Below are 12385 nucleotides of genomic sequence, written 5' to 3' on the forward strand. Positions count from 1 at the left end.
TGTTGTTAACAATTCTCTCTTTATTAAAAAGGGTCCTACAGCTTTACAAACACAGCTCAGACGTGGCCCTGCAGAGATGGCGAGGCCAGCCTGGAGGCCCCTGCACCATGTCAACATCGAGCTCACACGTTTGGCTGCGCCCCGTGCGGGCTGCGGGCACCCCGACAGCGGGGCACGTGGCAGAGGTATCGGGTGGTGGCACCGCACTCTCAAGATTCACAGAACATGGTAGGCCCACCTGATTGGCATGGCACTGAGTCCTGTACAGCTTTTAAAAAGACAATTATGACACAGAGTTCAAGTCCAGGAGAACTGTACAGTAATTGAGTACAAAGTTTGGTGGCCTTGCCCGTGGCCCGCTGGGACAGATGCCATTTGAGCTCTGCCTTGATTCTGTCACCCGGGTGGCAGCCAGCTGGGTGAGTGGTCACAGGCTGGGGCCAGGGGTTCACCAATGAGCACACAGCCCTTTTTTGCCAGCAGGTGGGGGGTGGCCTTCCCCCCACCCCCACGAGCCCTGGGAATTCGGCACGTGTGGGTGAGAACCCAGAGGGGAAGGAAGAGCCTGGGGTGCTGCCAGAGGTCTGAGTGTGCTGGGGCCCTCTAATCTCAGGGGGCGGGCTTCTCTAAACCCAGCTGAATGCTGCTGGCATCCCTGCCCCACTCGTGTCCTGAGGCCCAGCCAGCCAGGGGCAGAGAACACTGGCTAAGAGGATCCTGGCTCAAGGTGGGCAGACTTCCTCCAGCGGCAACAAAACAATGCAAAAAAGCCCCTGTGGAACCTAGAGCCACCAAGGGTGGTGGCAACAGCAGCTGGTAACAGCCCCCACCGCCTGCCCGTCCTGAGGCCCACAGGGGAGCCACGGCCGCCCCTCACTGGCACCAGGTGAAGCTAAGGCACAGCACGGGCCGCGGTGCGACTGGGCACTACTTCCAAGAAGGGCACTGCATTCACTTCGTGTGCACTTCACTCTGCTCAGAACAGTATGTGCATTTTTATAGTTTCCCTGAATGGTCTTGTGTCAAAAAAGTTTTCTTTGCCAATAAAAAATAGGAAAATTACACATGTAGTAAAAATACGGGGGGAGTATTTCTTCATAGAAACCCTCAGGGCTGGCTCGAGGCGGAGGGAGAGCAGGAGAGCCCGGAACATCATCTGCTGTGCAAAGTCCAGCTCGGAGCCATCTCCTCAGGGCCGGCCGCAACTCGCCCGGCGAGGCCGTGGCAGTGGGCCAAGTGCAAACTCTGCGTGTGGCTTTGAAACACCCACGTTCAGGAGAGGAGGGGGTGACTGACGACCACCCCACACAGATTAAGCAAGCACCTTCCGGGCTAGCCCACCCAACCAACCCGTACCAGGGGCTGCGGCGGGCGGCGGGCTGGGACACACACAACTGTCTTTTGAAAACAAACCAGAAATGATGAACCATGCTTACTAGATAAAGCTGCAACAGGAGGACCACGATTCTAAACAGGAACGGAGGGAGGCTTTTTCCTCCAAACTCGTGAGTTCATCAACACTACGAGACTTAGAAATGATACCGAGAACGCAAACCAGCGCAACCACAGGGATGCCAGGCGGAGGCCCAGCACACACAGCCGCCTGGGTGTACACGACTGGTTTCTACGTCTACTTACCACTGACCTACAGTTCTAAAATCAGATGGACATCCCGGCCCAGGGCACCGGAGCCCTTGGCAGAGCACCTGGTCCTCGAAGCCTCCCCGGTGTGTGCGGAACCCCGGCCAGCAGGCGCAGGTGAGGGAGCCTCCCAGGAGGCCGAGGGCCACTCACTGGAGGATGAAGCCCGGCTGGTGAGGCAGCCGGGGTGGGGGTCTCTGGGGGAGAGGTGGCGGGTATGGTGACACAAACTGTGTGGAGAATCCTTGGGGGGGGGGAAGGCCCACGCGGGGGGGCAGGGGTGGGCACTGTGATCCTGGGTACGGAAAGGCCTGTCCTGAGGCCAAGGCGGCGGTAAATGGCGTGGCTGACCGTCCTGCAGGCACCGGGGGCGGTGGGGGTGGGATGCGCCGAGGCACGACTGACGGGGGCCCGCTGGCCTCCGAGGCGGAGTAGGGCAGGGGGGCAGCGGGCACTGGTTCGGGCACCCTGGGGGGCAGCGGGGCTGGAGCTGGGGCCTGCGGAAGTCTCTGCCCCTTCAGCACCATCTCCTGGAGCTTCTCAATTTTAACTCTGCGCATGTGGGCCAGTTTCCGCTTGCTCTGGTAGACATCGATGAAGGAGTCGAGAGGAAGCTCTCCATCGAGAAACTTCTCTGCCATGTTCTGGAAGCAGCAGGAGAAACCCGATTACAGGGAAGGTCAGCTGTGAGGGAAGGCGCTCCCTCACTACCCGGTGCGCAGGGAGAGGCAGCACCCAGCTTCCTCCCAACACCTGTCCCCTTCTGCTATCTGCCACCGCTCCATGCTGCTGTCCTCAGTGGGGGCTCTGCCCTGGACAGATGGGCTGGTCATGCCTACCCCACCCTCCCAAACCACAGGCCAGACAGGCAGCAGGCCGTGGGGAGAGCCAGCCTTAAGACGAAGCCCCGAGCTGCTGGCTCTCCCGGCCCGGAGAGGAAACCACTGCACCCAGTTCTGACCCTCCCGCGTTAAACCAACTGGAATCCAGTGTTTCCTTCCTTCCACCAGCCGCATCCTGACAGACTGGCCCCGTTCGGAGTCAGCAGGACAGAAATTTGCTCGTGCCCATCAGGGCTCCCGCCTAATGGCGATGGTTAATTAGACCAAGTAGCCTAACTTGGTAACACACTGCCAGCCCTGATGCGCTACAACTGCGCAACTTTCAACCCTGACTCATTTATCACTTAGTGAGGCTCCAGCCTCAAGAGCCCAGCTGGCCACATCCCACAGGCCCTGCCCCACCAGCTGACTCAGAGCGAATGGGAGCTCAGCCACTGGCACCCACAGGACCAGTGCCAATTCACAGGGCAGCGTGCATCCCTCACTTGAGGACCAGACCTCAGCTTGGCACTTTCTCTGACCACAGGCCAGGCTGCCCAGGCTCACGTGCAGCTTACACATGCGGGAGGCACCATCTCCTGGCCATGGAGATGTGGCACTCACTGTCCCCGAGGGAACTGGGCCCAAAGTGGCCAGGACACGGGTAACTGTGCCCTGGGCACTCCACCAAGGCTGGCTGGCTTTACCTCGGTGTCTTCCTCGATCTTGGCCCCTTCCGCCTGAAGAAGTGCTAGCAGGGTCTCCAAGGAAGCACTGCTGGACTGCTTATCTGGAAGAGGAGGCGGCGCGATGAGAGGGGCACGACCCCCAGCCCTTCAAACCTGCTCCTCCGCCTCCTTCCCTCCCCTGCCAGAGGAGGAGTGCCTTGTAACTGGAAAGGCACTAGGAGAGTCAAACCTTCTGAGAGCTGACTTTCCAGGAAGCTGAAAGTGAAGTAAGGCTTAAACTCCAGGGGAGGAACAAGTGCACGGACCAGTGTGGGCACTCGGGGCTGCACATGCATCAGCGTGCCGAGCATCAGCACTGCCCTAGAGAACTGTACGGAACACCCGTTACATATGTCCCTTGTATTTCTGAGTGATAACTTACATAAAGCATACACGTCATTAAGTGTATCACGTGATTTTTTACATATGTCTAAACCCCAGCAACCAGCACCAGCTCAGGACATAGCATATTTGCAAAGCTCCCTCAGGCCCACCCCCAGCAACGCCCCCCAGAGGGAGGCCCTGAGCCGACCTGCACCACCCTGGAGTGCCACCCGGTCCTGAACCTCACACAAGCGGCATCACAGTGTGTGCTCTGCGCCGGCTTCCTGCGCTCACACCAGGTCTCTGATCTCACCCTAGTGTCATATGAATCTGTCTGAGTCAGCAGCTGTCTCCTTCACTGCTGTGTCCATTGTGTAAATATCACAACTAACCCATCCCTCTGTAGCCTGACATCTACACTGTTTCCACATCTGGCTGTCAGGAATACAGCTCCAATGACCATTCTTGTGCATCTTCTGAGAGACATAAATGCGCACTGCTGCTGGAAACAGACCCGGAGTGGAAGTGCTGAATCCCAGAGCACGCACATCTCTCACGTTAGCAGGGACTGCCAAGCAGCTTTTCCGAGGTGGTCTTACCAGTTTACACTCCTACCAGCACTGGGCAGTGCCAGCCTTTTCAACTTTATTCACTCTGGTGGGCACATTAAAGTCCATTTTTGCTGCCTTTACAGAGACAATGAAAGGGGATTTGGGCATCAGAAGTCTCTGTAAACCTCTCTGCAGGGGGTAATCTTTAACCTTCTCTAATCTAAGTCTCTTCGAAAGCAATCCAAAGTATGGAGGACTCGAACAATATCCAACTCCACGCTCTCTTCAAAATGGCTGTGAATCAAAGTGTGACATTAAAATAAAATGTTCCAGTGAGGAGTATTTTTCAGAGTTAATTCTGAGGGCTAACTTCACAAGATAACACATTTGTTGAACCATAATTCAGAAAACTGCCTCTTTCCTAATGCTGTTTGGAGAAGGTGGAGTCTTATTTAAAAAGCAGTTAAGTCTCTTTTCTAAATTGGTGACAATTCTAAATATAAACCATTTCTTTGTGGCAGTAATTACTGTCTTAATCTGAAATTTTCTCATAATAATATTTCTTTCCTGGTAGTGCAACAGCTTGAAAATGTGTCCTTCCCTCAACTCTTTATTCTTTTTTTCTTTATTTTTGTTTTTTTGGTGAGGAAGAGTGGCCCTGAGCTAACATCTGGTATGTGGGCCACTGCCACAGGGTGGCTTGATGAGCAGTGTGTGGGTCCATGCCTGGGATTCGAACCTCCAAACCCTGGGCCACCAAAGCAAAGCATGCAAATTTAACCACTACACCACCAGGCTGGCCCTCAACTTTTTATTCTTGAAAGATCACCCTAAAAAAGTTACCTAATTTGGTCTTCTTTATCTGATAGGCTTCAAAGAGAACCTGAAGTTCCTGGTATTTTTGGGTCAAACGTGCTTTCAGAGCATCCAGTTGGGGCTGGTACAAAAGGTTTCCTTCTGCCAGGCTCCGGTTGCTGGCCAGCGTCATTTCTTTGTTAAGCTGAACGTTCTGTGTCTGCAAGGAACACACAGGATGATGAGAACCAAAGTGTGTTAGTTCATAGGCAAGTCCCCAGAGGTTCCCACGCCCCACGCCCAGGAGCTGCCACATCTGCTTCCGTTTGGCTGTGTCTCCAGGCTCGGCCACGTGCGGGGCAGCCATTCCCAGCCCCAAAGACTCCAGCCTCTCAGATTTCTAGTTTGGACACTGCCCCCTATTCTTAAACAGTGAGGCCACTTCCTTTCCAACCAGTTTGCAAGATGGGCTTTGTCTTGTGACCTGTCGAGGCTTTCGCTTCAGCAGCTGCGCCGTGCCTGAAGTTCCTTACTCCCGCCACTGTGCTTGCAGGAATAGACAGCTGTAAAGATTTAGGGCTAGATTTTTTCAAAACAAGTTCCTGCTACTCCAGAGAGTTAAAGAATCGCTTTTATCAGAGGAGGACCAGTCAGTGCAATGTCAATTCAGGCTTAACACTCAGGCTTACAGCTCAAGCACGAAAGCCTGAGGCCCCAGGGATGAATTCCGTTTACAGGATTCTGCCCTCGTCCCTCCCCCACCCCAGCACCAGCTCTTCCTGGCTGAGGGGAGGGCCTCATCTCGCCAGCTCCTGGCCAGTCCCTCAGTGAGGCTGACCCAAGGCTGGGCAAGGGGGACTTACTTGCCCAACAGGGTTTCATTCTCCAAGTGGGGACACGTTATTTGGGAGGTAGAGAAGCCCGCCTGGACGTCAGGAGTGAGAGGGAGAAATGGAAGGTCTGAGAAAAAGGTAAGGAGCTCCTAATAAAACTTAGCAAAAGTATATTAAAGAAAAACCAAAAAACACAAGGCATCCGTGCCATGTCCTCCAGCTCCCCTTTCACTCACCTTGATCGGCTTCCTCCAGCGCGGCCTGCCCACTGCTCACATTCTGGATTTGAAGTTTCAACAACACACAATTCCTTCCCCACACATGCCCGCGTTTTTAGGAGCTCTTCTTCACCCCGACGCCAGGCATCTCGTTTTTCCCCTTAATATTTCCTACCACCGCACCCAGGCTATTTTCGCTGCTACTTCCTTCCTCTTGATAGTTTGAGTGTAGATTCCTGGCTGCGCTGCCTCTGCTCTGCACCCCTCCCCCCAGCCATACCCATTTGTTGCTCATGCCCAGTTTCCAGCACACTCATAGAGGCGTGTGCACACACACACACGCACGCACAACTTAGTGAAGGAAGAGAACAAAGGGAAAGCCCTTGGATGGACGCCTCCACCAGGAGGCCCTGACCACCAGGCTGGGGGCTCTTCAGCAGACACATAATCTCTCTCTCCACACAGATGAGCTGGGTGCAGGGCCTGAAAGATTAGGCCAGCTCAAAACAGAATTTAAATTAAGGATTTACATTAAGATAGAAAATTAAGCCTCTAGCTCAACACTAAAATTAGTGCAGTAGAAATAGTTTCTGTTGGGGGCTGGAAAGACTGAGTTTAAACAGGGTTTCTGCTATCTCGGGGTTTCGGAACGGCCCTCGGAGGGGGCTCCCCTCACTCGCTCCCCGCCTCCCCCTTACAGCGGCTCGCCCTCCATGTGCACTGTATCCCGAGGTCCTGCAGGAGAGTCTTTCCTTCGATTGTTAAGCCATTTAAAAGAACAAACAAAAATAAACCATTGCACAGCCACTCTGGAAGACAGCTCAGCAACTTCTTTTAAAACTAAACATGCAACTACCATATGACCCCGAAATTGTACTCCTGGGTATTTATCCCAGAGAAATGAACATTTATATTCACACGAAAACCTGTACGTGAACGTTCAGAACAGCTTTATTTGTAACAGCCAAAACCTTGAAGCAACCCAGGTGTCCTTCGGCAAGTGAAGGGTTAACCAAAGTGAGTTCCATCCACACCAGGGAACACTACTCAGCCATAAAAAAGAACCAACTGTGGATACACATGGCAATTTGGATGAAGCTCCAGGGAATTCTGCTGAGTGAAAAAAGCCAACCCAGAGAGTCACATACTCTATGATTCCGAGTATACAACATTCTTGAAATGAGAGAATTACAGAAATGCAGACAGATTAGTGGCTGGGGGAGGGAAGTGGCTACAAGGACAACATGAAGGATCTTCGTGGTGATGGAATGTTCTCCTGTTCCCTATGCTGACTGTATCAGTGTCGCTATCCTGACTGTGAGAGTGGACTAGAATTCTGTAAGATGCTGCCATTGGGGGAAACTGGGTGAAGATACATACAGTATCTCTGTACTGTTTCTTCCAATGGCATACAAATCTACAATTATCTTAAAATTCAAAGTTTAGTTATAAACAAACCAACTGCTGATGAGATCTTTTCCTCCCACTGGTCTCATCTGATGGATGAGAAGAGGGCAGGGGTTGGAGGCCACAGTGAAGACCTAGACGCCTGCTCCCAGACTCACTGCTCTGTGCACGCGAAATTCTGACTCAATCAATTCTTTGTTCAATAAACATTTACTGAGCAACTATTATTTTCCAGGCCCTGAGCAATGAGTGGAACATGAGCGCTTCTGTCCTCACCTAAACTCACAGTCAGCACAAATGGAACCGAACTTGCCATGTCCCGATCTCTGAGATTCAGGGTGACCTGTTCCCACTCGCCCCGTCCTGAGAAGAAATGGAACTCTTCCCTCCACAGGCCTCTGGCACTCAGGTCTGCTCTTCCATCCGGCTCCTGCTCATTGTCAGGCCCAAGCTTAATGCCTTGCCCTCAGAGGCCTCGCTGACCGTCCTATCTAAGCTGGCAGTCACCCTCTGTCACAGCACTCCTTTCTGTCCTGCCACTAATTGCAATCAGTGAATATCAAATCTGGTTTCTTGCTCACTGTCTCCCCCACTGGAATATTAATGACATAGGCAATATCCTGTCATCTGTGGCGTTCCCAGTACCGAGCACATATCAGCCACTCAGCATCCACCGAAAGAGTCAGAATGACCCTTCCCCACCCACAAAAAGCCAGTCACTTGAGGTCAGGTCCGACAAACAAGGTGGGTAACAAAATCGAGAGTGAAAAAAAAAAAAAGAAGAGCCGTGTTTGTCAGGCAATAACTGCCCCCAATCCTTTCCGCAACAGGCAGGCTCCCTTGACACAGTCCTTTGAGCCTGAGTCTGTCGGGGAGTCTCACATTAGATCTAAGGGTAATTCCGAAAGCAGGATTTCTCCAAAACTCTTAAGCAAAGGCAGCACTGTAAGCTCAGGTCTCCCAAGGTGACCGCAGGAAAGGCACTGGCACCCAGGGAAGTGCATAATCCTAGCACGCTGTTAAATATGACTTTACAGCAGTGGTTCTCAACTTCAGCTGCACGTCAGAATCACCCGACAAAATCCCCAATACCCAGACCAACCCCATAGCAGCCAAACTCTCTAGGAGGGGCCCAGGCACACTTTTTATTTGTTTTTTTGGTGAGGAAGACTGGCTCTGAGTGAACATCTGTTGCCACCTTCCTCTTTTTTTTCCTTTCTTTCCCCAAAGCCTCAGTACATAGTTGCATCTCCTAGTTGTAGATCATTCTAGTTCCTCCATGTGGGACGCTGCCACAGCATGGCTTGATGAGCGGTGCATAGGTCCACATCCAGGATCCAAACTGATGAACCCCGAGCCTCCAAAGCAGAGCATGCAACCTTAACCACTTGGCCATGCATGGACATTTTTTCAAAGCTCCCCAGGTGACTGCAACATACAGCTAAGTGTCCCTGCCTCAGTTTCACAGTATAATACCTCCGCAAATAAATCTTATTCTCGTAGGGTCTAAGTCAGTCAAAACCCCCTTCTTCTCCATGCTAGAAAGTCCTAGGAGAGAGTAACCCAAGGAAGCACAGGCTACAGTCAAAAGGAAGCTCATCTGCACAGGATGCATAAAGGCAAAGTCGAAGTCACCAGCCAGCAAAAGAGACCAAATTAACTTCAACTGATGACCGTTATGCTGCTGAAACTTTTTACATCCTTTGGATACTCAGATTTTTTTTTTTTTTGAGGAAGTTTAGCCCTGAGCTAACATCTGCTGCCAATCCTCCTCTTTTTGCTGAGGAAGACAGGCCCTGAGCTCACATCCGTGCCCATCTCCCTCTACTTTATATGTGGAATGCCTGCCACAGCATGGCGTGCCAAGAGGTGCCGTGTCCGCACCTGGGATCTGAACTGGCGAACCCCGGGCCACGAAGAAGCAGAACGTGGGCACTTAATCGCTGCGCCACCGGGCCGGCCCCCAAATATTTTTACATAAATAAATATCAGTAAATTCTAAGCAGCCATGCAGGGTACACCCACAGCACTCTCCAGGGGGACAATGGTGGCAGGGGAACACGGCCGCGGGGCCACGGCCAGGACACCTGCGCTGAGGTGGGGAGGAGCGTCTTTTCTTAAGCATCTGATAAAGCTCTTCCAACACTCCTATGGGCCCTGTACACACCTTTGATGTTGCATTAGATGTAGAAAAAGACTCTTTCCTTCATAATATTCCCTCCTCTTGTTCCCATTGAGGAAAATGGGGAGAAACACGCAGCCTGTTCTATCATTTTTTTTTTTTAAAAGATTGGCACCTGAGCTAACAACGGTTGCCAATCTTTTTTTTTTTCCTCCCCGAATCCCCCCAGCATATAGTTGTGTATTTTTAGTTGTGGGTCCTTCTAGTTGTGGCATGTGGGATGCCGCCTCAGCGTGGCCTGATGAGCGGCGCCACGTCCGCGCCCAGGATCCAAACCGGTCAAACCCTGGGCCGCCGCAGCAGAGCGCGCAAACCTAACCACTAGGCCACGGGGCCGGCCCCTGTTCTATCATTTGCAAAGCGAAGGCGAGCTGGGCAGGATGGGACTCAGGGCCCGTCCTTAGGGACAGTGCACACCACACTCAGCAAGGCCCAAGTGCAGCCACTCTGGGTGACACGCAGCCCCACTCTCCACCTCCTCTCAGCTCGATTCCAGCCTCGACGTCTGTAACCAAAGCTGTACAGTAAATCTGAAAACGCCGGCAGAGGCCCCCCCGTGTTCTAGGAGCCAGGTTTGGAGCCAAGAGGTCCCTGAAATTGAAAATAGGGTCCCAACCTCCTGACAGTTCTCTTGACCGTTTTTCTTAACCATAGAGAAATCTTTTCAGGAAACAATCACTCTGTGGTAAGGAACCATTTTTATAAATGTACTCAGTTTCACTTCAGTTTCTTTTTCTGCTCATATCAAAGAAAAACAAGAGGCATGATAGATGGCAACATTCACATAGGACCCCATTTATACTGCTACTTCCGCCCATCTGTCTACGCGCGCAGAGAGCTGTCTAGAAGGATGTTCACTCCAAGTTAACAACAGCAACCTCTGAATGGTGTGATTTTTTTTTTACTTCCCTCTACTTGTATATAGCGCTTGATTCATTATAACAAGCATGTATAAATTTACAGAATGCTCATTTTTTAATTAAAAAAAACCTGTTAGATATTAATAGAACCAAAAGGGCAGAGGCTCTAGGGAAATAAGCTGCCTTTGTTTTAAAAAAGCAAACAAGGTATTTTATACTCACTTGTCCAGGCAGAAATGTGGAGACCCTTTTTATCTCTCGGGATGCTTACATCCAAATGTGAAGTTCTCACAGAATGCACATTCTACTGCAAATGCATGTCATTATTTATTTATTTATTTGGGGTGGGGGAGTGTGGCAAAAAATAAAGCTGGCAAGAAAGAAGAGAGACAGAAACTCCCCTCTGGACGACACATGCAGTGGTTACAGATGAGAGGCACCCGAGACAGGGATGGGAAGTGGCCCACGCCCGCTGGCCAGCCTGGGTCAAAGGTTTGGGCTTGCAGGGGACGTTTTCCAAACCAGACGCTTCTAAGATGTGAAAGTCTGACTCAAGCTGGACGGTCTGGCTCCTTCATCTATAATTATAATGGTGTCCTCCTAAACAATATGGCAGACAGATGTGTCCACATTTCCAAGCTGAATCTTGCTATGGCAGAGTACTCAAGGCGGCCCCTTACTCCTTCTTACATATCATATAATCCTTGTCATAACAAAGTAAACGTCAGCACTGCATTATGTCAGCGAATTTCAACAAACAAACGGAAATTCTTAATAGCACTGGAAGGCCTTTAAATGCTCAAAACGGAGTCAGTGCTCGGGAATGTGGGCGGGGCACTGGGGGCACAGGTGCTCCCTCTCACCTGCCCTGCCCCCCCAGAGGGCCTGGTATTTACACAAGGTAAACAATCACATTTTATTTAACAAGTAAACATGTGCCTGGAGGATAACATGCTCTCAACCCATGACTTTGCTCACACTGGCCCCTCAGCCTGGAATGCCCTCCTTCCCCAAAGCTCTGCCCTAACAGAGGCCCCCGGCAACAGCTTTGGGCCTTTTCCGGCCCTCCCCAAGCCCCAGACAAAGCCACACAATCTTGCTCGCTTGATCACCAGGCACTCTTCTGAGGCACAACTTTACTGCGGTGTAATTCACGTCCTATATGATCCGCCATTGAAAGCGCCCACTGAACGGTGTTTAGTGTACTCACAGAGCAGACCCCTGCTTTCACTCTGTTTGCATTGTCGTCTGCTGTGCTTGTTCGTTCGTCTGTTAATTCACTCACCCAAAAAAAGCTTTTTTTTATGTGCTGGCTCCGGGCAGGGCAGGCAATGGAGACAGAAGTGAACAGGAAAGGCAGGTCCCTGCCCCCTTGGAGGGTGTGTCCACTGAAGACAGTCAACAGAAGTACACCAACAATCAGTTACCAATGTGTCATGATGGAGCTTTAACTCTCCTGGGAGTGAAAGGTGCTTGCAGCGGGCTGAATGGTGGCCCCCCCAAAAGATGTGTCTACATTCTAATCCTGGAACCTGTGAATGTGACCTTACCTAGAAAAAGGATCCTTGCAAATGTAATTAAGCTAAGGATCTGGAGACAAGGTGGTCATCCTAGATTATCTGGGTGGCCCTAAATCCAATGACAAGTGTCCTTATAAGAGACACACAGGAGAAGACATACGCAGAGGAGAAGGCCATGTGAAGACAGAGGCAGAGAGTGGAGTAATGTGGCCACAAGCCAAGGAAGTGAGCAATCACTAGAAGCAGGAAGAGGAAGGCACGCATTCTCCCCTTGAGCCCCGGAGAGAGCACGGACACCTTGATTTCAGACTTCTAGCCTCCAGAACTGTAAGAGAATAAATCTCTCTTGTTTTAAGCCTCCGAATTTGTGAGAATTTGTCATGGCATCCACAAGAAACTAGTACAGTGCTGGAATCTGCCGCCTGTCCTTGAGATCCACGCCCCATCCTGCTCTGTGCCCCAGGGGCCACAATGACCACTTCAACAGGCCACTTGCCTTCTGGTT

The 12385-nt window shown here is 51.5% G+C and overlaps 1 protein-coding gene across 2 annotated transcripts in view; it reads right to left on the reverse strand.

Annotated features, from left to right (window-relative positions):
• The window catches only part of VPS37B (VPS37B subunit of ESCRT-I), a 27900-nt gene continuing 15515 nt past the window's right edge, over positions 1 to 12385 (reverse strand). Inside the window, exons 1-4 of one of the 2 annotated variants that reach the window (XM_014742192.3) lie at positions 5930 to 6786; positions 4909 to 5080; positions 3170 to 3252; positions 1 to 2285 (exon numbers count right to left, since the gene is read on the reverse strand). In XM_014742192.3, the coding sequence (XP_014597678.1) occupies positions 1791 to 2285; positions 3170 to 3252; positions 4909 to 5053 (723 nt within the window). In that variant the 5' untranslated portion in view covers positions 5054 to 5080; positions 5930 to 6786 and the 3' untranslated portion in view covers positions 1 to 1790. Of the gene's footprint in view, positions 2286 to 3169; positions 3253 to 4908; positions 5081 to 5929; positions 6787 to 12385 lie in introns of those variants that run through there. The other variant, XM_023647255.2, reaches the window with a different exon arrangement.

This window comes from Equus caballus, chromosome 8 (assembly GCF_041296265.1).
Source record: "Equus caballus isolate H_3958 breed thoroughbred chromosome 8, TB-T2T, whole genome shotgun sequence".
In the NCBI taxonomy this organism is placed as follows: Eukaryota; Metazoa; Chordata; class Mammalia; order Perissodactyla; family Equidae; genus Equus; species Equus caballus.